The sequence below is a fragment of the Piliocolobus tephrosceles genome, chromosome 1 (assembly GCF_002776525.5).
Source record: "Piliocolobus tephrosceles isolate RC106 chromosome 1, ASM277652v3, whole genome shotgun sequence".
NCBI classification, from domain to species: domain Eukaryota; kingdom Metazoa; phylum Chordata; class Mammalia; order Primates; family Cercopithecidae; genus Piliocolobus; species Piliocolobus tephrosceles.
In genome coordinates this window covers 23,815,369-23,842,536 of record NC_045434.1, presented here as the reverse complement: position 1 = coordinate 23,842,536, position 27,168 = coordinate 23,815,369, and the positions used below count along the sequence as shown (strand labels likewise).

General features: G+C 44.6%; 1 protein-coding gene across 2 annotated transcripts in view; it reads right to left on the bottom strand.

Annotated features, from left to right (window-relative positions):
* Positions 1-3,153: 3,153 nt before the first annotated feature.
* The window catches only part of DUSP27 (dual specificity phosphatase 27, atypical), a 39,104-nt gene continuing 15,089 nt past the window's right edge, over positions 3,154-27,168 (bottom strand). Inside the window, exons 3-6 of one of the 2 annotated variants that reach the window (XM_023207014.2) lie at positions 18,638-18,732; positions 14,810-15,041; positions 12,895-13,112; positions 3,154-6,533 (exon numbers count right to left, since the gene is read on the bottom strand). In XM_023207014.2, coding sequence (XP_023062782.1) covers positions 3,700-6,533; positions 12,895-13,112; positions 14,810-15,041; positions 18,638-18,732 — 3,379 coding nt within the window. In that variant the 3' untranslated portion in view covers positions 3,154-3,699. The remainder of the gene's footprint in view (positions 6,534-12,894; positions 13,113-14,809; positions 15,042-18,637; positions 18,733-27,168) is intronic. The other variant, XM_023207015.1, reaches the window with a different exon arrangement.

Here is a 27,168-nt window from a genome sequence, read left to right as displayed (position 1 = left end):
AGCAGGATTTTTGTCTTGTAGGGCCCCTTTCAGTGCATGATTCTCTGTGCTGAATAATGTGGGACCTTTCTCCTAGTGAACGGTTTATATGACTCGGGAGTGGGCTTGCGTAATTCAGAACAGTTCCTCTTTTTATTTTCTGTAAAACAAAATTATTGACTCTGATAGTTGGTTTTATGTAGCTGAAACTCTACTTGAATTGTTAATGAATTTTTTTTTTTGAGACAAAGTTTCACTCTTGTTGCCCAGGCTGGAGTGCAATGACATGTTCTCGGCTCACCGCAACCTCTGCCTCCTGGGTTCGTGATTCTCTTGCCTCACCGAGTAGCTGGGATTACAGGGATATGCCACCATGCCCAACTAATTTTGTATTTTCAGTAGAGACAGGATTTCTCCATGTTGGTCAGGCTGCTCTCAAACTCCTGACCTCAGGTGATCCACCCGCCTCGGCCTCTCAAAGTGCTGGGATTACAGGTGTGAGCTACCGCAACCGGCCTGTTGATGAATTCTTAACAGAGAGTCGATTTTGTGTTCATTGTATAGTGTTTCTGGTCATTTAAGACAGACATCAATGGAAAAACTCCTACAGAGATGGCCTCTCCATTTAAACATATTGACCTCTGTGCTGGTAGTTTTGTGTTTGCCTCCAGATCTACTTATTGTCCTTCTCCAGACCACTATGCTGTCCCACCCACTTGCTTCCAGTTAGGTCTAGTCCATGGAAGTTACTAGCATTGAACAGAAAACCAGGAGCAGAGAGGGGCAGGGTATTTATTCTCCCTACTCCTCTGCCAGGTTGTCAGGTGGCTTTCTCCATGGTGATGGCTCTTGCTGGGCTCTGGAAACAGCTTTGTCCCTTTGTCCCTTCAGTGCTAGGGTGGTATCAATGTTGCTAGCCCATGGGTGCTTTACTATTTCTTTTTGGCTCCCTCGTTCCTTCCTATGCCTCTGCAAATGGTCCCTGCATTAAATTCTTATCAGGCACCACTTTGGGTGTGCCATCTGTTTCCTGTGGGGACTTTTACTGAGATATCTTTAATTGTCATTCGGAGGCTGGAAGGCTGGCTTGCAACCTAACACACTAGGTTAGGTAGAATTCAGAAGTCACCCTTGGGATTCTAACACTTCAAAGCCCAGATACTTCTTCAAGTTCATGATAAATCCAATACATTTTCTATTGATGTGGTTTCCCAAAATATACCCTAAACTCCAGCAATAAGTTAAATTTGGAATTCTGAATTCTCTGGCAGACACCTCCCTGAGTACAGGATCTCGAGGCAGCTATCTTTGGAGACACAGAAAGCAAAGGCATTTCTTGAAAGCTTCACTCTGAGACATCTGGTTTCCTCTGGTGAGCCCAGCTGGTCTACATGTGGGCCACACGGGTCATTATTGCCCCTCTAGCCTAAGAGCTCAACTAAAGCAAACTAGGCAGTCTCCATGGTCTGTTTCCCCCAGACTCACATCCAGGGCTGGAGAAAAACTGGGGTGACTCTTCAAACCAATATGCTTGAAATGTTTGTTCAACATTTATTCAGTGGGGTATGAGTTGAGATTTACTAAGAATAGTTTTGTTTTGTTTTTTTAAATTTCTTGTCTACTTTGACATGAGATCAACTTATATATTTTGTTACTTATAGTAAAAAAAAAAAAAACCAAAAAGACATGTGTAGGGATCTGAGCTAATTGGCTCCTTATGGGTGGGCACAAGGGACCCATCAAAGAATATTCCCATTCTTCTCTCCAGAAGGTCAACCTTCTAGAGTAGATGCCCAGTTAATTGTGCCTATATCAACAACTTCTCTATAGGAGTGAAGTGAGAGCTCTCCCAGAAAGTAAAATGGACCACAACAGCCTTCTTGCTGTGGGGTGTATTAGAATAATGCTTTTTAAAAAAGAGATGAGGGTTCTGCTATGTTGCCCGGGCTGGACTCAAACTCCTGGGCTCAAGTGATCCTCCTATCTCAGTCTCCCAAGTAGCTGGGACCATAGACACGCAGCACCATGCCAGGTTAATAACACCATTTTCTGTGGTGGGAATGACCCATCCAGCATTGGAAACTAGGGGCTGAGATTGATTAAAGATGAACAAAAGAAGAAAAAGGGGCAAATGGGCAAAGACTGAGCAGTATTTTTTTTCTCAAGTCCTCAATCAGTGAAGGAGAGATAAGTACCACTAGCAACTGAACGGTGGGCTAAAGTGATAGAGGGAACGCAAGCAAATTACTTCAGTTGCTTTAACAGCAGCTATGTGGCATTGTGAGTTTGTGTTCAAGTCAGCTTCTGTTTGCCTTGATATATTTATCTTTGTGCTCTTTGAAATATGTGATGCTGAACTAATCTACATAGAAAGGTTATGTAATCTCCATGGCCCATGAAACTCCACTTTTAGAAAAAGTGATCACATAATTAACACTTACTCTTTGTCTCATTGGTGGATTACTCCTTACTCTTCTTCCCTCTCACTAATCATTTCATCACCATTTGTGTCTCCTGAATTGGATTTTTTGATTGATCAAGACATCTCAGACCCCTGCATAGCACCTAGTTGTTTTCAAATCCTTCAAGGTGCCGCAGCTTGAAAAGAACTGTAGAAACCAGTCCATCAATCACTGTTGTAAAGTGCTCAAAGTGTCTCCCTGATTTGGCAACTCAACCTGTGTTTTAGGGAAAGACATGCCTTGGGAACAAAAGGTAAAAGATTCTCACCAACTTAGCCCACTCAGAGTGCAGGGAAGAATCAAGTGTACTATCCATTGCATTACCCAGTGATCCTCCTAGGAAAAAGAAGCGAAGGTGATTACTAGATTTTATAAAAATATGTCTCCATTTCCTTGTACTGGGTTTATTTTCTTCTCTCCCCACGCTCTGTTTTTGTTTTTCTGCCTTCCAGAGAGGCCTTCTCTCTACTTTACATCTTGCCATTCTCGCCACAATAAAACTAATTCCCTCTTTCTCTAGTTCCCTCTGTTACGCTCAAGGGTTTTCCTAGTGTAGTCTCCTACTGTACTGTACCATAGGCTAAATAATTGTTTGTTATTTTTTATAATGAGATGATGATGGCATTGTCTAGAGGCCCAACTTTTGTGAAACAAGGTGAGACTGGCTCAGGATAACACATTTGTGTCTTTTAAAGTGATTTTCTTCTAATATCCAAAGAGCTAAATATGACCAGAATAAAGAACTATTTGCCAACATACCATTTTTATTGGAGACTCAAAACATTTTAAAAAAAATCAGAACTGAGCTTTGCCAGGAGAGGTCAGACTTGCCATAGGACGGACTTTCTGGGTTTCATATGAAACGTCTACAGACAGAAGCGTGTCCTATGTTCATGGCCTTTCTGGATGTAAACTGGAGTCTCTGACAAACTACAGTGCTTTTCCAAGCTCACCTCTCTAGTCTGTGATGAACACTATCAAATACACTAAGTGAAACACCAAAGCTTAGAGGGTGCTGGGCAACGGAAAATGGTGTCAGTTGGTCCAGCATTCGGACCTTATATTGATGGTTCTCCCCGTCCTTGCCTCCTCCCTACTCCACCTTTGCTGCCCTTATGCTTGGTACCTCTCATTCTGGCTCTGCCCCTCTGGAAGATCCTCTCTGTATCCTCATCCCCTGATGGGTGGTGGCAATGTGTGCCCTGAGCCCTATGCTAAGGTGAGTGGTTTATTTCAGTGTTCTCAGCTTTTCCCCAGCTCAGTCCTCCCTCCTTCTCTGCAGCTTGGTCCTGGTTTCTTCTTGCCGACGTCTCCAAGCAGCAATGATGGCTTCATCGTCCATTTCTTCCTCTTCCTCTCTGTCAGTGCTTCTTCGATACTGGGACCGCCGTCCAGATGCAAACCTCCCTTCTTCTCTGTTTTCCGTCCTCTCTTTCTCTCCGTCTTCTTCAGACCTCATAAAGCTCTGGGTGAATTTCCTCTTGGCTCCAAATTCAGAGAAGTCTGACTTGGATGACTCTTCCACATCTTCCCAGTCCCTAGACCTGGCCCAATTTGGGCGCTGTGACTCTGGGGACTCTTCCCTTTCTGAGGGTTCTGGGGTCCGGCGGAAGAAGTAGGGCTCTGGGCTGCTCTCCTCTCGGGAACTTGAGGTCTCGCTGTACGTGGACCTGGAGAACTTGTGCATCTCTCTGCCTTCCCTGGTGGAGGAAGATGAGAACCGTGAAGTGCTTCTTATAGAGTTGCCATTTGCCTCGTGGTAGGAGGAGGTGTCCTGTTCCTCTGACTGGGATTTGGAAAACTTGTAACTGGAGGATTTAGACTCTGTCTCCCTGAGCAGGGACGATCTGGAGTACTTCTCCCTGGAACTTCCAGACCAGTCACTTTGGAAAGGAGGTTTTTCCTCTGTCCTGAGGCCACTGAGCCACTTATTAATACTGCTATCCATCTCTTTGCCAACTCTGCTGCCACTTGCATAGTGATCACAGATAGCCAGGGAGGAGGATGTGTCTGTTTCAGGTTTCTGGGAATTACTGCGGGAAGAATATCGGAAGCTCCCTATGGCACTGTCAGTGTCCTCCTCCCCATCACCCACACCATCATCCTCATCTTCCTTGACCTTCTTCTTCTTGAAGAGGGAGCTGCGTTTGTTGTCTGAGGCCAGCTTTTCCATTTTGTACTCAGACATCTTCTCCCTAAGCTCCATCTGCATCTCCTTTTCCTTCCGGCCAAGTTCCTTTAGGTCCACATTGTCAGCAAAGAGGCTGTAGACGGGCTTGCTGGTCCCCCTCACTTTGCTCCTGGAACTTTCAGCAGGCGAGCTCAGTGTGGTGTTGCAGGACAGCACAGACTGCATGTCAGAGCTGAGTCTTGCCTGGCTCTGAGGCAACAGGCAGCCACCCAAGGAGGAGCTGCTCTGTCCGCTGAGCATGGAGACTTGGTCATCCCCCAGGCAACTGGCCGCTGGTACTGCCTTCATGCTTGCAACAGACGGGGAGCGGGACAACAGCAGCATTTCATTTTGCTTCTGAGCAAGGGTCTCGCTGACTACGTTGGCAATCCAGTTCTGGATACTGGCAATGGAAATGGTGTCTCCAGGCCCCACTGGCAGGTTAGGCAGGGGTGTGGTGGGATTGGAGGTTGAACACCCCGCTATGTTGCTTGCAGCCTGAGACAGGTGGGAGCGGTGGCTCTGGGTGCTCAGTACTGACGCGGTGTCCCCATCAGCACTGACTGAGGGGGCTGCAGACCAGAACGCAGACAGGGGAATGCTCCCGCTGGCCGTGGAGCTGTCCGCCTCCCAGCTTGCCATAGACTGGCTCTCCTCCAGCGTCTGCCGGCTTCTCTCCAGCAGCTCCAGCCTCCGTTGCCTCTTCTTAGCCAAGGCCGAGTCCTCCCCCTTGCTGAGCTCCACCACCTCCTCCCTGTTCTCACTGCCCACCTTCTTCTGGTGTTTCAGCTTCCAGGCCTGGTAGGCTGTCAGGTTGACGTCGGAGGGATTCTTCTTCTCCCCCACTGCCTCCTCTGCACCGGGCTCACTGCTGCTGTCTCCTGCTTCCAAGTCTTTCTTGTGAAATCCAAATTGGATTCTCTTGATCTTCCATCTTTCCAGGGCAGTGAGCTTGTCCTTGTTCCTGCTGCAGAAGTTGTAGAAGGAGCTGGCCTCAGAGCCCAAGCTCTCCTCGTCATCCTCCCGCACCCTGCTCCCTGCCTCTGAGCTCCTGTCTGCCGCCTCCTCTCTCTTGCTCGTGGCATGGTACCGCCGGGAAGCCTCCTTCTCAATCTCCAGCAGCCTCTCGTTCCACGCGTCCCAGGTGCTATCCGAGGACATCGAGTCTGAGCGGCGCCTCCCGCTGTGGTCCGGCCGGTTCAGCTCCAGCTGCTGCTTCAGGACCCAGATGTCGTGGCTGCTCACGCTCTCCCAGGCGCTGCTCTCGCTCAGGGTGCGCCGCCGCCTCCCTACGGAGGAGCCAGCGTCGCTCTCCTCCTCCTCCTCCTCCTCCCTTCCCCACCTCCGGTGCCCTTCTGCTTGGTACCTCTCGTTTCGGCTCTGCCACTCCTGGATGATCCTCTCCACGTCCTCGTCCTCGTCCTCGAGCTGCTCCCCACCCTGGCCAGAGGAGGCTGAGCGCTGGCCACCTCCACCCTGGGGGACCTTGCCCGAGGGGAGGCCCTGCCCCTTCTTCCACTCCTCGTACAGTTTCTCCTCCTCCTCGTTGTCCATGAGGGTGAGGGGCTTGGAGGCCTGGCTGGCCATCCCCAGGGAGGAGCCACTCAAGTGGCTGGCGTTGTCGTCCTCCTCCTCCACCGTCAGGGCGTGCACTCTGGCCCCGAGCGTGCTCCCCATGCCCTCGCCCTCCTCAGCCTCAGCTGATCCCCCCTCCCTGCCATAGTCCTCTTCTCTCTCCTCCATCAGCTTCTCGTTGAGCTCCCGCAGCTGCTTCAGGAAGCCGTCGTTGGGGTAGATGGCCCGCTTCTTACGCACAGTCATCAACGCCTCCAGGATGGCCATGTTGTGGAAGATCATCAGGTAGGCGACCACTAGAACTGCTGACCGGCTGATGCCCATTTCGCTGCTGACCAGGACTTTCCCTGAATAGAAAGCACAAGAGAAAATGATGTGATGACAGTGGCTTCCTTGTAGCGTTCTTGTTTGTTTTCTTTGGTAAGTGCGTTTTAATGTGCTGCACTTAAGGTGTTTACTTTGCCTCTGAAGTTCATGGCGGCTCAAGACTCAGGAGGGCTCAGCATCACTGACCCCATATTACAGATGGGGTCATCACATCTGTATGACCCCACAGTCCCCACTGGCCCTGTATTAGAAACGCTGGAGTGCATTTCTACTTTCTTCTCACAAACTGAGCATCAGAGGGAGGAGAAATAGAAGAACAGGGGGAAGGGTGATAAAGCAGAAAAGGAATGAGAGGCTAAGATAAATGAATCACAGAGAAATAGAATCTCGGTGTTGGGAAGCATCATAAGTCACATCCTAAACTTGAGAATTCCCTTTACAACATCCCTGATGCTGAATCACCTGTCATACCTGTCATCCAGCCACTGCTGAGTGCTTCCAGTGACGGGGAGTTCATTAGCTCACATGGGCACATAGACACAAGTCACTGCATTTTTGGATCACTCTAGTGCTTCAAAATTTCTTTCATATGTTAGGGAAAAGTATAAATTTCTATAACAAGCATCGAATATTCCTGCTCTGACATTATAAAGTCAACAATGAATACATTGTATGAAACAGGGCTTTTATACAAAAATCCTTAAGAAGATTGCTATCATATTCTTCCATATATACATTTATTTATTTTCCTGGCTATTTTGAGTCCTTCAAACATTATTTGAACATCTTCTCATGTTCTCTTACTATTCCAGCTACTTTCCTCCAGGTCAAAACTTGAATTTACCAGGATTTTTTTTCCTTTTTCTTTTTCCTTTTTGTTTTCTTTTTCTTTTTCTTTCTTTCTTTTTTTTTTTTAGGAGTTTGTATTAAGGATGGAGCAAGATATTTCAGGTTTGGACTGACTCACTCACACAGAGTAGAGTGGGCCCTTCCCCACCCTTGTTTGGGTCATTGGGGCTTTACTGATGCCATACAAGCTTGCAATATGGGTAGATATGCCACATGGTGAACTCAAGTTATCTTTTACATCCGTCAACTGAAACTTGTAAAACGTTTTTTAAAAACTGCAATTAAGTCATGTTCTTTTTAATGTGCAGTCATTTTTAAACTTAAGGATAATTTCACAAATTCCTACTAATATCTTTTGGTGGGTGTCTGTTTTTATAGCCTACAGGAGCTTTTGCAAGTCTTGACTCTACCATTCAACAGATCAGTTACCTGCTTCTAGCCTCCCTTTGGGCTTTGCATCCTTCATGAACGTGACAAATATGCCTCCTATGCCTTCATCATAATAGCTGTTTAAAATGCAGACTGGGACCACTGGAGACCTTCCTCCCTGCTCTCATCAGTCTAACTTGCCAACAGTCTTTGGGGATGTTTGCTAAATCAGTTAAAAATCCTCTCTAACAATATGAGAGGGGAGGTGACTTATTATTATATCTTTGCGGCAGTTAAGGTCATGTCTTTGTCACACAGGAGGTCAGGGACAGAAAATTCAGGGGACTTGAGGCCCAGTAATGATGAAAGGTGTTACTGCCAAGAGCCAGCAGCCACTAGAGGGAGGTAAATCAGCAGAGTCAAAGCCACAGGCTAGGGCGTGGTGGCTCACATGTGTAATCCCAGCAGTTTGGGAGGACAAGTTGGAGGATCGCTTGAGGCCAGGAGTTTGAGACCCGCCTGGCAACATAGCGAAACCTCATCTCTGAAAAACAAAAACAAAAAACCCTGGCAAGCGCCTGTAGTCTCAGCTACTTGGGAGGCTGAGGTGGGAGGATCACATGAGCCCAGGAGGTTGAGAGTGCAGTGAGTGGTGATTGTCCCACTGCATTCCAGCTCAGGCAACAGAATGAGACCCTGTCTCAAAAAGAAACAAACAAGGGTGCGGTGGCTCACATCTGTAATCGCAGCACTTTGGGAGGCCGAGGTGGGTGGATCACTTGAGGCCAGGAGTTCAAGACCAGCCTGGCCAACATGACAAAACCCTGCCTCTATTAAAAGTACAAAAATTAGCCGGGCGTGGTGGTGGGTGCCTGTAATTCCAGCTATTTGGGAGGTTGAGGCAGGAGTATCACTTAAACCCAGGAGGCAAAGGCTGCAGTGAGCTGAGATCGCACGACTCCACTCCAGCCTGGGCAACAGACTGAGACTCTGTCTCCAAAACAAAACAAAACAAAACAAACAAACAAACAAACAAACAAAAATAAGCAAAAGCCTTATAAGGAGCATCTACGGAAGCATTTGTCTTTTTTCTCCTCTCACCCTCAGCTCAGAGCTTAGCTGTCCCTTACAAGGACCTCCCCTTCACCATCTGACCAGGCTACCATATACTGTGACTAGTCTCAAAGTCTCACTGGTTTTCTTTGGAGGTGGAATCACCAGACCAGCTTACTTCAGGACCCTTCAGGACATGATCAGCCAGTCTTCTTCACAGGGGCATCAAATACTACCTAGACTCAGTCTGGTGGAGACCAGGTTGGGAGGCCACGTTTTTCCTGCTATTTTCCTAGCACACTGGGACTCCTCTGAGGAGCCTAAAGGGCAGCCAGAAGGACAAGAGAGAGGCTGGGTGGATGAGACTCAGGGATCTTTACCCACTTCACCCAGAGCAGCAACAGGATTTTCTGTCTTCTCTGTTAGAGGTAGGCTGATGCTGTATAGACTCTTCTCTGAACAACTCTAGGGGGGCTCTTCACGTCGAAATCAAAATATCAAAGTATACTTGGGTTATGGTGAAAATTTTCCAACAGTAAAATGGTTTGAGGAAGGTAGTGTTTTTCTAATTTGCAGAGTTACCATTTTGATTACCAGCAGGGCTGATTGTGAAGAGGGTCCCTGTTTTAAAAATTAGAAAAGTACAGGCTGGGCACGGTGCCTCACACCTGTAATCCCAGCACCATGGAAGGCCGAGGTGGTGGATCACTTGAAGTCAGGAGTTTGAGACTGGCCTGGCCAACATGGTGAAACCTTGTCAATACTAAAAATACAAAAATTAGCTGAGCAGTAGTGGCACGTGCCTGCAATTGCAGCTGATCAGGAGGCTGAGGCATGAGAATTGCTTGAATCTGGGAGGTGGAGGTAGTGAGCCAAGATCACGTTACTGCACTCCATCCTGGGTGACAGAGTGAGACTCTGTCTCAATAAAAAGACCTTCAAAAAAAAAAATTTTTTTTTTTTTTGAAGAGTACAGCTACTGGGGAAGAGCATCAGACTTGAGCAAGACTGGATTTGAATTCTCTACACTCTCAGTATGCCTTTATATGGCAGGCAATTGTGCTATACTCTCCCAATTCAAAATTCCCTCTTTCCTCAGAACGTACCCCTCTCCACACCTGTGTTTGCCCAGAAGCCACCCCACTTGCCACTGTTGATGGAACTCGGGGTACACAAAAGGACCAGTATCTGACAAATTCTCCAGGAATGGGACTGAGACAGGAAATTAGCTAGTTTGATGTCAGGCCTGTGGACGGCCATTTGCTATCTGAAGTAGAGAGAGAAAGAAGAGGGAAACCAAGAGTCCTGAGATTGTCCAGTCCTTGTTCCAGGCCTGCCCGGCGTGCCAGGCTCCTGTCTTTGGCTTCTTTCCTGCATCTTCAGAATTAATGCCTTTGCTACTTGTAAGGGAGTTTGAGATGGTTTCCACCCACTAGCAACCAAGAGAATCTTGATTATTACACCGTGCACCATACAAAGTCACCAGTTAATCTTCCATGGATCTCAACTTCCCAGTGTGTACAATGTAAATAACAACACCCCCTTATAGGCTCTTTGTGATTATCACCTAAAACGCCGGCGCCAGGTGTGGCTTTCGCTGTTCTGGAGAACTGACTCCCAAGCATCCTAGAGTAGAGGAAACCACAGGACCTAAGGCTCAGGGAGTAATTATAGGGATGCCACGACCTCTCTGCGGTGGAGTAGGAACGACCCACAAAAGCAACAAGCAGGGCAACAATAAGAGCCTTTCGCTGCCTGGCAGGGAGAGTGAGGCTGAATAGTGAGGAGATGCCGGCAGGGCACACTGGCCCCTGCAAGGGATCTAGACACCCCGCGCTCAGACCTAGGCTCTCGGGCCGGGTGTAGCTGACAAGCTGGCTCCTGGCCAGCATGACCCAGCCCGCCTTGGGTATGCTGCAGGGAAGGCCGCTCCTGGGTTGCACCAGCGACAGGAAACTTCCTGCTGAGCCCGCGAGGCTCCTGGCACCGACTCCGCCTCCACGTTTGGGCGCGTTCTTCCTCCCTCCATCCCCATCGCTGGCTATAGCTTCTGGGATGCGTTCCACATTCTGGGATCTGTGTCATCCGCCCTGGGATACTGCTGGGGACCGCCGGCTTGTGGCCGTGTCCACATGCTGGAGCTACCGCGCGCGTCCCCGCTCCGCCTCGAGGTCGGCCGGTGCGCGCCAGGGCCAGCGAGCGAGGTGGGACACACTCCCTAGGCCGCAGACGACCGACAGACCCTTTCAATCCCACATTGGTCAAATGTCCTACATTTTAAAAAGAAGGAGTTGCTTTGGCCGGGCGCGGTGCCTTATTGTAATCCCAGCACTTTTGGAGGCCGAAGCGGGCGGATCACCTGAGGTTGGGAGTTCAAGACCACTCTGGCCAACATGGCGAAATCCCGTCTCTACTACAAATACAAAAATTAGCTGGGCGTGGTAGCGGGTGTCTGTAATCCCAGCTACTCGGGATGCTAAGGCAGAAGACTCGCTTGAACCCAGGAGACAGAGGTTGCAGTGAACCGTAGATGGCACCATTGCACTCCAGACCAGGTGACAAGAGTGAGACTCCGCCTCAAAAAAAAAAAAGAGTTTTTAAGCATTGAAAAGAGGAGAAAACTGAAAACTGTTTATATGTGTGTATGTATATATGTGTGTATATATGTATATGTGTATACGTGTGTATACATATACATACCTCGCTCTCTCTCTCTATATATATAATTTACACACACACATACAAACACATATATCAAATATATGTATTTGGCCAGGCATGGTGGCTCACGCCTGTAATCTCAGCACTTTGGGAGGCCAAGGTGGGAGGCTCGCTTGAGCCCAGGAGGTCAGGGCTATAGTGAGCACTCCAACAGCCTGGGCAACAGAGCTGCATCTTGTCTCTAAAAGTAAAAAGTAAAAATAATAAAAAAAGAAAATATGTGTGCTTGTATTTTCCATTAGAAGTTACCTAACCTGGCCATTGGTGGTGACGGGAAATGCCCTTTCCAGGAAATTGTTAACAATATTACTATAGCAATGGCTATAATTTTTAAAGCATTTATTGTGCCAAGTGTTGTCCCAAGGGAGTTACTTCATATGCATTTTTAAAACGTTATTCCTCACAGCAACTTTAGGATTTGATATTTTTGTCTTTGTTCTCTATATAAGGAAACTGCAGTTCCCAGGGCTAAAGGAAATGGCCCAAGGTCACGTTGTATATACAGTGTAGCAAATCCTGGACTCAAACCCAGGTTTCTGGACACCAAATTCTGAACTCTTCCCAGTCAGGCTGTCGGCCCCATTGCATGGGCTCTACTCCTCCTCCCTGAGGTCTGGGACCTCTGCAGACTAGTCTCATGTCGCCTTTCACTTGGATATAGCAATAGCAGCTCCTCTCTATTAAAGCATATAAAGCACTACTCTCTACTTTTCCAACTGGGTCTGTTCTCCAAGGTGGAGGGAGGGAGTTTTCTAAAATATAAATCAGATCAAAGTGCTGCTCCAATTTCTTACCCTGGCTTTTAGCTTCCTGTTTGATGGGGGGCCCCTGCCACTCCAGTCTTCATCCACCATGCTCATCTACACGGGCCTTTGATCCCTGAACACACCAAGCTTTCCACCTTTGGATCTTTGCACTACTGGTTCTCTTCTGCAAGAATGCTCTTCTTCCAGTTTTCCCATGGCTAGCTCTTTGTCACTTGGCTTAAATGTCCCATTGTCAGAAGGCCTCCTCCACCATGCTCTCCAAGGAGCTAGTCGGTTGTTCTAGCACATTGTCCTAGCTAGTCTCTGCCTCACGCTTATCACCATCTGACATTTTTCTCTCTTTTTTTCATTTTCTGTCCCCTTTTACAGTATAAGAGTCAAAGGCTGGAAGCCTGTATCTTTCACCACAGTGCCTAGAATGGTACTTGGTACATGCTAGGCACTCAGTAATTACTCACTGGATGAATGATTATCCTGTCTTTTCTCCTTTTCTTAGAGAAAAAGGCGTTCTTAGGACAGATACCCTCCAGACACGCCAACTAATCAGGTTTTCTTAACATTCCCCACGTTGCTCTTCCCCCTGTGGAATTCCAGCAGCCTGGAGCAGGCAGACCCCTCTCACCTCTGTAAGTGAGCAGTGCTTCATCGAGGAACTCAGCCGCCTTCCGGAAATGCTGGGAAATGTCCACCTCAGGAAAGTCATCCACCTCCACACCCAGGTACTGGATCTCCAGGCCAGTGTAGAATTCGGGGCCAGTGTAAACGCCAGTGCCATGCGCAGCATTCAGAATGTGGGTGATTCCCAGCCTCTTCAGCCTCCCCTTGTTCACAGCCACACTCCTGGGGGAAGAGGCAGGGACCTTTTTGCCAGAGTCGGAACTAGAAAGGTGTGTCACCACTGCCATGGCAAGCCTGCCTCAGCTGGTCTGGGGCCGCAGCTGGGCAAGTACCTCCTTTTCTGCCCTGGTTATCTGGGGATCACTGCAAATACCATTATAGAAAGAGTCGATGACTTGGCCTCCGCAAAAGGGAGAAAAGACAGGGAGTTAGGCAAGGAAGGACGAGATGAAGAGGCCAACAAAGTGACGTGAAAGGAAACATTTGAATGATCCAGAGACTTGTAGTTTAAAACCCCATGCCTTGGGAATGGACATTCATCAAGGCACAAAAGTGGCAGGCACAAATAATAAAATTAAGTGTATTCTACATTGATGTGGCATGCTCGTAACTGTCAAAATCCTTTCACATGCATTAGTTCATGTTATCCTAACAATAAATTTAAGTAGTAGACAGGGACGCTAGTTTTATTCCCATTTGAAGATTATAAAACTCAATCTGAGAGCTCTTATAACTTTCCAAGATTGTGAAAGGAGTAAAAGACAACAAGAACTAGTGTTTTAGATTTCTAGTTCAGAGCTCTTTTTGCTGTAGCTGTATAAGTGCAGCTTCGTTTGAAGAGGCCCTGAGGACAGGTTGTCCGAGAAGGACCAAAAGCTTTTAGCTAAGGATACCTGGCGATGGCTGGGTTCTTAGTGACCATGAGATGAATGCTTCTGGATCTGAAGATCTATTTAAAGATCACGTAGGACTTGGTGCCCAGCGCTGAGGATCAAGTACTAGGTAACCAATGACTCCTTGGTGAAAATGAGACCCACTGTCCAATGCTGTTTTCCCTATTCCCTCCCCTGAGGCCAAATTTCCTCCTTTGCTTCTGGATATCCAGATAATTACATTGGGAAAACATCCCATTAAGTATTTGATGAATCAGCAAAATATTTGTTTCACTAATTAACCTAGTGGTAGCAATTATGCACTGATATCTAAAGAAATAGGATGTGAGTGAGTTGTTTTTGTTCTGGAAGCCCCTGATAAACTTTTAGAAAATAATAGTTTTTGGATTATAAAAACAATGTCTACTTTAGGAAACCTGTACAAGTCAAAGGAAATCTAAAGAGAAAATAAAAATCACTTGTAAAAACATCTCCTAGAGAGAAACATTGTTATCATTTTCTCACATTTCCTTCTAACTGTTGTCTATACAAAAACATGCACGCACATACACACACATCTATTGCTCAATTAGCAGCACACTTACTTACATGTCTTCTCTTGTAATCTAATTCTTTCTTACTGTATTGTGAACATTTTCCTACGTTGGTAATTACATATGCATGTCAATATTATTGTCAATGGCTCCTAGTGTCCGGTTCTGTGGTAGCTACAGATGTCATGAGATGGTGAAGTTGGCAAGACTCTGTGGCAGGAAAGGAGGCCTAGAGAAGGCCTTCTTGAGGGACAAGAGAGTCCTGGCAAGAGGACAAAGGATAAGCAGTCATGGTGGCATCTTGCCTGGAGACCTCTGAATGCAGGTGAATGAAGGGGCCTTTCTTTGGCCTGGGGCAGGGTAAGTGGCTAGGCAGCCTCATTGTGCTAGATGGACCTATGGGTGCCTTTGGTGAAAGTTGGGGGAGTTTCGTCTGTCTCAGGCACTAACCAGAGGGGTAGGACAAAGGGTCATGAAGAGCAGTTAGACTCACTTCTCAGCTATGAAGACATTGGGCCAGACCTCATCCACCTCATTCCAGGGAGCCTCTTGGCGATCCTGAACCAGGGCCCGCTGTAGGTCCAGGACGCAGGGCGTATTATAGAGGCTGGTGTCGTCCATCTTCTCCCTGACGCGGTTGTACAGGTCCTCCACCAGCAGCTGTTCAGCAGACTCCAGCATGCCTGGACACTCTGCATCTGCTCTGACCCCCCGTGGCTTGAGTTCTAGGGAAGACAGGCAGCATTCTCATCAGAGAGTTAGGAATATCATGGCCTTCCTTGCTCTTGAGGGGAACATGCTCTTGGCCAGTTTGCTGCCAAGATTTTGGCCATGAACTGAATGCCAGCAGAATCTCCCAGGAAGGATTTTAATTGGGCCCAGGGTACCTGCTGCAGTGGCCCAGACACTTGTAATCAGGGTCAGCAAGAGGACTGTATAGATGTGGGTAAAGGGGATCCAATTTCTTTTACTCCCTCCCATGCTTATCAGAAGCTGGTCGATAATTTTTTAGATCAAGTTTCTTAAGTACTAGGTGTACTTTGATTCATACTTAATTACTCCCACAGTGCCCAGTACAAAGTGGATGCTCAGAAGTATTTACTGGCCAGGTGCAGTGGCTCACGTCTGTAACCCCAGTACTTTGGGAGGCCGAGGTGGATGGATGACCTGAGGTCAGGAGTTCAAGACCAACCTGGCCAACATGGTGAAACACTGTCTCTACAAAATATACAAAATTAGCCAAGCGTGGTCGTGAGCGCCTATAATCCCAGCTACTTGGGAGGCTGAGGCAGGAGAATCGCTTGAACCTGGGAAGTGGAGGTTGCAGTGAGCTGAGAGCGCGCTATTGCATTCCAGCTGGTCAAAAAGAACGAACGACTCTGACACAAAAAAAAAAAAAAAAAAAATGGGTAGGAGTGTTTACCAAATGAGTGAATGGCATTCATTCATAGTATAATTCACTCTGTTAGTTTGACTCTTTTACATATGGATTGCAAATAACCCTGGGAAAAGTAAAACTTTCAGCAGTGATTTATGCAATATTACCTTCTAATATACATCTAATTTACTGATTTATTTCTTGTATTGTCTCCTTCCCCCTACTAGAATGTAAGGACCTATGATTCTCAGCCTCCCAGCCCACAGATAGGTGGCAAAGATTGGACATGAGGTCTCATTCTAATCTCAAAACGTGACTCAGGGCCTTTCTGATAACAGGTCCGAAAAGTTCAAACTCCAGATGAACTCAAATCCCAACTCACTCACATCTGGGGTGAATCTTTATCTTCTTCTGATAATATATTTGCTCACAGTTTATCAAATCTGGGGAAATGTAAGATGTTTTCTTTCTTTAGGTTAGACAAAAATAAGAAAGAACAAAATCGTTCCTCTCATATGGTAGCCAAAAATACTGAATAGAGAGAGAGAAAGAGAGAGAGAAAAGAAGCTGGAAAGATGTGTCCTCTGTGTTCCCCATAGCCTCTTGCTGGCACCATCTCTTTCCCTAATGGGCAGTCTCTGGGTGGGGGCTGCAGAGAGAGTTCAGCCACATTTGGAAGGTAGCCTTGGCCTAGCCCCTCATGGAATCTGCTCCTCCCAGGAGTCTGTAAGCAGGGCTTGTTGCTCATGGATTGCAAATCCTGGGAGCCTTGGGTTCTGCCTGGGGCTCAGGATTTCATTTCCCTCCTCTCTTCCCTCCTCTAACCCCCCTGAGGGGTCCCCACGTCCTTACATCAGGGCTCAGCTCTAAACGTTCTCTGATCTTCATTTCAAACGCAGAAAGAAGAAAACTCCTGCAATCCCAGAGCTCTATTTTGTTTAAAAATAGATGAAGTGTTCCTATTTTCTCCAATATGCAGTTTTCTCCCCTGGCTCTCCTGGGGTCTTTCATAGCAAATGCAGCCCCTCTCCTTCCCTTGTCTACTTAGATGTCTTTCCCTTACTACATATAAAAAATGGGACTCCTGACACCTCATTAAAATACACAGTATTGTCTTCCTCGGCTATTTATCTAGCAGGTGTTGTTTCCATTTCTTTTCTTTTCAATTTAAAAACCAATGTCCCAGCCCTTCACCCCTGATGGCAACTCCTGCTTTCCCTAGGTCTCTGGTTCACACTTCAGCCTCTATAGAGTTTGCCTCCCTCCCTGCATCAATTTCTTTCTATTACCTGACATTTCTTCAGCAGAAAGTAAAGCCCACACATTTCTCCCCTACACTCTCGGATGTGTGGCATAGGCAGACTTTCATGAAAACGGAAGGTTTTCAACACACATTTTTACCCCTGTGATCACTAGTGAGCATGGCAGTGTTTTGAAATATCACCTGATACATTTTCCTTTCTCTCTAATATATTGTTTTTTCTCCCCCTACAGCCCTTCAGCCACTAAGGCTAATGAAACTTAGATTTGATGCCCCCAGAGAAGGGAAGAATAAAGAGCCAGGATAAAAAAAGGCATTGCACATCTTTTGGTTTCAAACTAGACTGAATGTCTATAGCATTCTATAGACTTGAAAGTGAAGCTTTCAAAGAGAGAAAAAGTTTTTTATTTTTTTTCTCCCCACAATTCCTAAAGCTGGACTTTTACTTATCAAGCTCCAAAGCCTCGAAAATGATCCATAGAATGAAGCACAAAGGAGAGATGATGCAGAATGGAAAGTTAGGGAAACTTCCAACCACAAAAGAGGAAGAAAAGACTTTCCAGAGCTACGGTGGTGCTGGGAGCAATTCAGAGAGAACTGGACCAGGGTGAAGACACTGCCTGGGTTTGGGGACAAGATATCTTGGAGCAAGATATCTTGGGATAAGATATCTTGGAGCAAGATAACAGAGACCCTAGGTATGGAAGAAAAAGAAAAACAAAATCCCCCCAAGCAGATGTGTCTTTGAGAAGATGGGGCCTCCTAGAATGCCCAGAACAGTCAGCAACAGCAAGTCAAATTTCTGGTTCTATGTGAAGTGTGCAAGAGGTCCCGATGTCCTCTAGAGATCCTGGTGGAGACCCAAATGGGTCAGGGGACAAAGAAAGGACCAGAGTAAGAATGGACAAATAGTAGCATGTGATTCTCATAATGAAAGACCAAGGAAAGGATTGTGGCCACCAGCGGTGGTTGCAAGATTAAGTCCAAAGGCCAGCTGGGCCTTGCTTCATCAGTGTGCACCTTATCCCACTCCACCCCATCTCACCAGAGTTGTGAGGCTAGCCAGGGAGAAGGGAGAAGAAAGGGGAAGAAAGAAATTGCAAAAGATTATTTACCTGAAATTGATTAGAAAAAAATTCATCTAATCTAGATAAGTATCTTTGAATGAAATATAATAATACGTTGTCTGCTTCAAAATTTTACTGTGTAAATACTAACATATTTAATATTGGGTGCTCCCCACCCAAGCCTTTCCCTCCTTCCCATGCACCCTTCAGTTTGAAGCATCTTTAAGCACTGGTAGAAGTGCAGGTCTAAGTCTGGGCTTCCTTGGAAGAGAACCCTCTGGATGCTTCTGGCCATTTCTTGGGCTCTCAGGTCTGTGCCTCTGCCATAAGCCACCTCAGAACCCCTGACATAACCAGAAATTGAGCAGGAGGCCCTAGGAACAGATTGGTGCTGACTCTTTGGTTGTCCCTGTTCACACTGATGCATAATTATTTCCACTTCCTTCCTATCAAAGTTGAGGAGGTGGAGTTGGTAGAACTACCTTCTGCAGATCTGCTCTTCCTAATGTGATGGGCAGCACCTGAGAGGCACATTGACATCTTCCAATGGTCCCCCTCTTAGGGTCTCCAGATGACCACTGGACTTTGCTTCCACCCAGCTTTTGATTGCATTACCTTCATTGATGATCTGTTTGGCTGCAATGGCTGAGGAGAGGTGAATGGGTTCCATGAAAATGCTTTCTGTTTCTGCATCTGAGACCATCGAACACCTAAGGGAAGAGGATATTCATGTGAGATAAGCCTGCAGCATCTGAATTAAAGGCATTCTTTTAGATGAGAAACCTGGTTCTGATTTTAGCATCAAGTAGGAAACAACGAATGATCAAAATAAAGCCTTCCTAAGTTTAAGGACCCAAGAATACAGAACACTGGGCATCCTGTGACTCAGATGCCCACCTGTTTTCAGATCACAGTTGGCACTGATGCTATGTGATGTTTAATGACATGGTGGTCTATGCTGGGGAGGCAAGAGTGTATGTCTGTGCTTGGGGGAACCCACCCTGATGTGGCTTCACTTTCTTGGATGTCCTGCTGCTCATTTAAAAAATTTTGTCTCCTTTTCCTCTCTATCAATCTATAGGATGTCCTTAATTGTGCCTCTGCCAGTCTTCTGCTGGACTGCTGGACTGAATAGGTTGCCACCACTCTTTCTGTTCCCTCTGTTCTCCATTCCTTCTCCCAGTTTGTAAGGGAATGGGCTAATGATGAAGGACTGGCATAGCACCAAGTGAAATGCCAAAGATGAACTCAAATGCACAGCTACTGATTCTGAGCACATGCAATCAAGAGTCAGGCTGAGCCCAGGGATGCAAAGAAAGTAACTTGGGTAAATGTCAAGGCAATTTCCCAAAAATAATTCAGTGCAGTTGTCAAAAGAGACCTTTAGGAACGTGGAGAGTCTGGAGCAGAGACAAGACTTGGGACTGCACTATGGTGGTGGGGATGGGACCACACCGTAGTTCACTAGTAAACACCTTTCTAGTGAGTTGTCCTGTTTTCCAGGTGTTCAGATGAGCTTTGGGTCATTTTCTATTGTCTGCTTAGTCTTTCCTTTAGGTCTAGAGAGGGAGGATTTAATGGATACCATTTGTGAGTGCCTTCTATGAATTTAATTCTGACAAACCCTCCACAAATGTATTATTTTTATTCCTGCATTACAGATGAGATAGCTGTGGCTCAGAAAGATTAAGAAAATTGTCCAAGGCAGTAAGTAAATGGCAGGGCTAGGTTGAGAACATAGGGGAGTCCTGCTGTAGGTCCAGTGTTCTCTACACAATACACAGATACCATTTATATTAGAACAGGGAGGTGGATTAGTTGGTGGAAGCAACCCCAGCTGGATTCCCAGACTCAGTGCTGACTTTGACAGCTAAGAAATGCTTATTGGAAGCCTAGATGCATGGATGAATTACGCTGAGTAAAGTTGAGTTGAGCAGAATCCAGATGAGCTGAACAAAGCTGACTTGAGCTGAGACAAGTTGAGATTGAATTAAGTTGAACTGATTAGCAGAACAATTCTCTCGTGCATCCACAACATGAGTCCACCCTAGGAAGAATGGTGTGCTCAGTGTCAGCAAGGCCAATGCTCTTGCCAGGAGAAAGAAGTAGCCTGTAACTCTACCCAGGACATGGCCAGAACTGCCTATGCCACCTCAAGGACAGCATGATGTGGCATCATCATTCATAGTATCTGAGAGTTTTCTGATAGCAGTTGTTCCGGCTCATTCCTATTCGAGCACCAAGTACTCCTGTGACCAAAAATGCATTTTCAAATATGCATGACTGGGGAATGGGAGTGGATTAAGGGTGAGCTTTGTTCACTAGAGGCTGCATGGGCAGGTCTGGCCATATCCTGAGTAGATTCACAGGCTACTCCTTTCTCCTGGCAAGGTTATTTCCTTCTCCATGGCCTGGCTGACATTGGGCACAGCATTCTCCTGAAGTTGGACAACAATTTGTGGATGGTTACTACAAAATAATTGTTCTGCTAATCAACTCTTTTTTTATATTTCAATAGGTTTTTGGGGAACAGGTGGTGTCTGGTTACATGGACGACGTGTTCTTTAGTGGTGATTTCTGAGAGTTTCGTGCACCCATCACCAGAGCGATGTACACTGTATCCAATGTGTAATTTTCTATCCCTCACCCCCTCCCATCCTTCCCCCCAAGTCCCCAAAGTCCTTTGTATCATTCTTATGCCTTTGCCTCCTCATACCTTAGTCCCTACTTATAAGTGAAAACATACAATGTTTGGTTTTCCATTCCTGAGTTACTTCACTTACAATAATGGTCTCCGATTCTATCCAGGTTGCTGCAAATGCCATTATTTTAGAGCATTTTTTGTCTGAGTATTATTCCATAGCATATATATGTGTGTGTGTGTGTGTGTGTGTGTATATGTATGTATATGTGTATGTATGTATGTGTGTGTATGTGTGTGTATATATATGCACCACATGTTCTTTATCCACTCGTCGATTGATGGGCATTTGGGCTGGTTCCATGTTTTCACAATTGCAAATTGTGCTGCTATAAACATACGCATGCAAGTCTTTTTCACATAATGACTTCTTTTCCTCTGGGTAGATAGTCAGGAGTGGGATTGCTACCAAATGGTAGATCTACTTTAGTTCTTAAGGAACCTCCCTACTGTTTTCAATAGTGGTTGTACTAGTTTACATTCCCATAAGCAGTGTAAAGTGTTCCCTTTATACCACATCCATGCCAACATCTACTGTCTTTTGATTTTTAAATTATGGCCATTCTTGCAGGAGCCAGGTAGTATCACGTTGTGGTTTGATTTGCATTTCCCTGATAATTAGTGATGTTGAGCATTTTTAAATATGTTTGTTGTTAACCATAGTGTATCTTCTTTTGAGAATTGTCTATTCATGTCCTTAACCCACTTTTTGACAGAATTATTATTATTATTTTTTTTCTTGTTGATTTGTTTGAGTTCCTTGTAAAATCTGGATATTAGCCCTTTGTTGGATGCATGGTTTGCAAAGATTTTCTCCCACTCTGTGGGTTGTCTGTTGACTCTGCTGATTATTTCTTTTGCTGTGCAGAAGCTTTTTAGTTTAATTAAGTCCCATTTATTTATCTCTGTTTTTGTTGCATTTGCTTTTGGGTTATTGATCATGAAGTCTTTGCCTAAGCCAATGCCTAGAAGGGTTTTTCTGATGTAATCTTCTAGAATTTTTATGGTTTCAGGTCTTAGATTTAAGTCTTTGATCCATCTTGAGTTAATTTTTGTATAAGGTGAGAGATGAGGATCCAGTTTCATTCTTCTACATGTAGCTTGCCAACTGTCCCAGCACCATTTGTTGAATATGGTGTCCTTTCCCCACTTTATGTTTTTGTTTGCTGTGTTGAAGGTCAGTTGGCTGTAAGTATTTGACTTTATTTCTGGATTCTCTATTCTATTCCATTGGTCTATGTGCCTATTTTTATACCAGTACCATGCTGTTTTGGTGACTATAGTCTTATAATACAGTTTGAAGTCAGGTAATGTGATACCTCCAGATTTGTTCTTTTTACTTAGTTTTGCTCTGGCTATGTAGGCTCTTTTTTGGTTCCATATTAATTTTAGAATTTTTTTTTTCCAGTTCTGTGAAGACTGATGATGGTATTTTGATGGGAATTTCACTGAATTTGTAGATTGGTTTTGCCAGTATGCTCATTTTTCACAATATTGATTCTACCCATCCAGGCACATGGGATGTGTTTCCATTGGTTTGTGTCATGTATGATTTCTTTCAACAGTGTTTTGTAACTTTACTTGTAGAGGTCTTTCACCTTCTTGGTTAGGCATCTTCCTAAGCATTTTTTTTTCCAGCTATTTAAAAAACGGTTGAGTTCTTAATTTGATTCTCAGCTTGTTCACTGTTGGCGTATAGCAGTGCTACTGATTTGTGTACATTGATTTTGTATTCTGAAAGTTTACCAAATTCATTTATCAGATGTAGGAGCTTTTTGGATGAATCTTTAGTTTTTTCTAGGTATATGAGCATATAATCAGTGAACAGTGACAGTTTGACTTCTTCGTTACAGATTTGCATTCCCTTATTTCTTTCTTTTGTCTGATTGCTCTGACTGGGACTTCCAGTACTATGTTGAATAGAAGAGGTGAAAGTGGGCATCTTTGTCTTGTTCCAGTTCTCAGGGGGGGAAGCTTTCAACTTTTCCTTGCTTAGTATAATGTTGGTTGTGGGTTTATCATAGATGACTTTTATTACCTTAAGGTATGTCCCTTCTATGCCAATTTTGCTGAGGGTTTTCAGCATAAAGCAATGCTGAATTTTGTTAAATGCTTTTTCTGCATCTATTGAGATGATCATGTGATTTTTGTTTTTAATTCTGTTTATGTGGTGTATCACATTTATTGACTTGCAGATGTTAAACCATCCCTGCATCCCTGGTATAAAAGCTACTTAATCATGGTGGATTATCTTTTTAATATGCTGTTGGATTCAGTTAGATAGTATTTTGTTGAGGATTTTTGCCTCTATGTTCATCAGGGATGTTGGTCTGTAGTTTTCCTTTTTTGTTATGTCCTTTCCTGGCTTTGATATTAGAGTGATACTGGCTTCATAGAATGATATAAGGAGGATTCCCTCTATCTTTTGGGATAGTTTCAATAAGATTAGTACCAATTCTTCTTTGAATGTTTGATAGAATTTAGCTGTGAACCCATTTGGGCCTGTACTTTTTATGTGTGTATGTGCAATGTTTTTATTACCAGTTTAATCTTGCTGCTTGTTATTGGTCTGTTTCAGAGTTTCTATCTCTTCCTAGTTTAATCTAGGAGGGCTTTGTATTTCCAGGAATTTATCCATCTCCTCTAAGTTTTCTAGTTTGTACATGTAAAGGTGTTCATAGTAGCCTTGAACAATCTTTTGTATTTCTGTGGTATCGGTTGTAATATCTCCCGTTTCATTCTAATTGACTTTATTTGGCCCTTCTCTCTTCTTGGTTAATCTCACTAATGATCTATCAATTTTGGTTTATCTTTCCAAATAACTAGTTTTTTGTTGCATTTATGTTTTGTATTTTTGTTTGTTGGTTGGTTTCAATTTCATTTAGTTCTGCTCTGGTCTTTGTTATTTCTTTTCTTCTGCTGGGTTTGGATTTGGTTTGTCTTGTTTCTCTAGTTCCTTAAGGTGTGACGTTTGATTGTCTATTTGTACTCATTCAGACTTGTTGATGAAGGCATTCATTGCTATGAACTATCCTCTTAGCCCTGCTTTTGCTGTATCCTAGAGGTTTTGATAGGTTGTGTTACTATTATCATTCACTTCAAGTAATTTTTAAATTTCCATCTTGATTTCATTGTTGACCCAACGATCATTCAGGAACAGGTTATTTAACTTCCATGTATTTGCATGGTTTTGAGGGTTCCTTTTGGAGTTGATTTCCAACTTCATTCCACTGTGGTCTGAGAAAATGCTTGATATAATTTCAATTTTCTTAAATTTGTTAATACTTGTTTTGTGGCCTATCATACAGTCTATCTTTGTGAATGTTCCATGTGTTGATGAATAAAATGTATATTCTGCAGTTGGTGGGTAGAATGTTCTGAAAATATCTAAGTCCATTTGATCTAGGGTATAGTTTAAGTCCATTGTTTCTTTGTTGACTTTCTGTCTTCATGATCTGTCTAGTGCTGTCAGTGGAGTACTGAAGTTCCCCACTATTATTGTGTTGCAGTCTATCTCATTTCTTAGGTCTATTAGTAATTGTTTTATAAACTTGGGAGTGCCAGTGTCAGGTGCATATATATTTAGGATTGTGATATTTTTCTGTTGGACTAGTTATTTTATCATTATATAATGTCCCTCTTTGTCTTTTTCAACTGTTGTTGTTTTAAGGTCTGTTTTGTCTGATATCTAATAGCTACTGCTGCTTGCTTTTGGTGTCCAGTTGCATGGAATATCTTTTTCCACTCCTTTGCCTTAAGTTTATGTGAGTCCTTATGTGTTACGTGAGTCTCCTGAAGACAGAAGATACTTGGTTGGTGAATTCTTATCCATTCTGCCATTCTGTCTCTTTTAAGTGGAGCATTTAGGCCAGTTACATTCAACATTCCTGTTGAGATGTGAGATACTATTCTATTCATCATGCTGATTGTTGCCCGAATACTTTTTTTTTTATTGTGTTATTGTGTTATAGGCCTTGTGAGATTTATGCTTTAAATAAGTTCATTTTGGTGTATTTTGAGGTTTTGTTTCAAGATTTAGAACCCCTTATAACAGTTCTTGTAGTGCTGGCTTGGTAGTGGCAAATTCTCTCAGCATTTGTTTGTCTGAAAAATACTATCTCTCCTTCATTTATGAAGCTTAGTTTTGCTGGATACAAAATTCTTGTCTAATAATTATTTTATTTAAGGACATTAAAGATAGGAACCCAATCCATTCTAGATTGTAGTGTTTCAGCTGAGAAATCTGCTGTTACTCTCATAGATTTTCCTTTATAATTTATTTGATGCTTTTGCCTCACAGCTCTTAATATTCTTTCCTTTGTCTTGACTTTAGATAGCCAGATGACTATATACCTAGATGATAATCTTTTTGCAATGAATTTCCTGGGTGTTCTTTGAGCTTCTTGTATTGAATGTCTAGATCTCTAGCAAGGCCAGGGGAGTTCTCCTTGATTATTCCCTCAAATAAGCTTTCCAAACTTTTAGATTTCTCTTCTTCCTCAGGAACGCCAATTATTCTCAGGTTTGGTCATTTAACATAACTCTAAACTTCTTGGAGGCTTTGTTCATCTTTCAAAAATTCTTTTTTCTTTGTCTTTGTTGGATTGGGTTAATTTGAAAACCTTGTGTTAGGAAAACATAAAGGAAGAGAGCAATGGAGAGAAAGCAACTCAATGGCCAAACAGGTTTATTCACAGGAATAAGCCTGCAAGGTGTCTCAGTCAGGAGTCTGGTTGAGACCCTGATAGCTTAAAGCTGAGGTTTTTATAATAAAATTTCTGCAGGAGAGGGGTTGGGGAAGTGCTGGCAGGTTGGAACTGTAAGGGGCCGGGGAAGGATGTGGTAAGGGCCAGTCAGACTTTGTTGTGGTCAGGGTTGTTATGCTCTGTTAAAGGTATGGGTGAGGTTGACATTTGCTTTGCTTTTGGGAACCCTGTCACCAAGGCAGAAAACACAATCACCAAGGTAGAAAAATGGCATCACTACTGTTATTTCTCTCACCTTGTCTTTGAGCCCTTAAGGTCTTTCTTCTACTTGTTTGATTCTATTGTTGAAATATTCCAGTGTATTTTGTATTTCCCTAGGTGTGTCTTTCATTTCCAGAAGTTGTGATTTTTTTTTTATTGATGCTATCTATTTTTTCTGGAGTTTGTTTTGTTCATATCTTGTATTATTTTTAAAATTTCTTTAAGTTGATTTTCACCTTTCTCTGGTGCCTCCTTGAGTTGTTTAATAATCGACCCTCTGAATTCTTTTTCTGGCAATACAGAGATTTCTTCTTGGTTTGGATTCATTGCTGGTGAGCTAATGTGATCTTTTGGGGGTGTTAAAGAACCTTGCTTTGTCATATCGCCAGAATTGTTTTTCTGGTTCCTTCTCATTTGGCTAGACTATGTCAGAGGAAAGACCTGGAGCTCAAGGGCTATTATTCAGATTCTTTTGTCTCATGTGATGCTCTCTTGATGTGGTGCTCTCCTCCTTCCACTAGAGATGGGGCTTCCTGAGAGCTGGACTACAGTGACTGTTACTGCTCTTCTGGGTCTAGCCACCCAGTGGAGCTACCAGGGCTTCAGGCTTGTACTGGGGAGTGTCTACAAAGAATCCTGTGATGTGATCCGCCTTCCGGTCTCTCAGTCATGGATACCAGTACCTGCTCCGGTGGAGGTAGCAGAGGAGTGAAATGGACGCTGTGAGGGTCCTTGGTTATAGTTTTGTTCAGTGCACTGGTTTCCTCAAATGCTGGTTCTGGTAGCAGTAAAGTTGTCATGTGTACAGACTCAGGACCTCTGGTTAGCCAGGATGTTACAGGTGGTAGAACTAGCTGTTGTTTTCTCCTTTCTTGGAGCAGTATTGTTCTTTTATGAGTTGTTGTAATGGCTTGAGCTGGTTGACCTCCAGCCAGGAGGTGGCACCTTCAGAAAAGCAACAGCTGCAGAGGGGAAACAAACTTGTCCTAAGGTCTCCTGGATAAATCTTCAGGTTTCTCAGGTGAAGGGTGAGGCCATAGAGCTTTCAAGAGATTATGTCTTTTGTCTTTGGCTACCAGGGCATGTGGAGAAAGACCATAAAGTAGGGGTAGGTTTAAGTGTGTCTGAGCTCAGACTCTCCTCCGACGGGGCTTGCTGTGGCTGCTGTCGGGGTGTGGTTCTTAGGCCAATGGAGTTATATTCCCAGGGGGATTGTGGTTGCCTCTGCTGCATCATACAGGTTGCCAGGGAAGTGGGGGTAAACCTGACAGTGGGCACCTCACCCAGTTCCCACACAGCCAGCAAGGCCAGTCTCATTTTCACTATGCCCCACCAACAGCACTGAGTTTATATTTAGGCAGCGGGTAAGCAGGGATGAGATCTTGCCCCAGGCTACAAACCTCCCTAAGGAAAAAGCAAGCAGAGCTTTTAGGCCCCGCCACTACTCCCCTGTGGTGGCTTCTGTGCTCTTGTTTGCA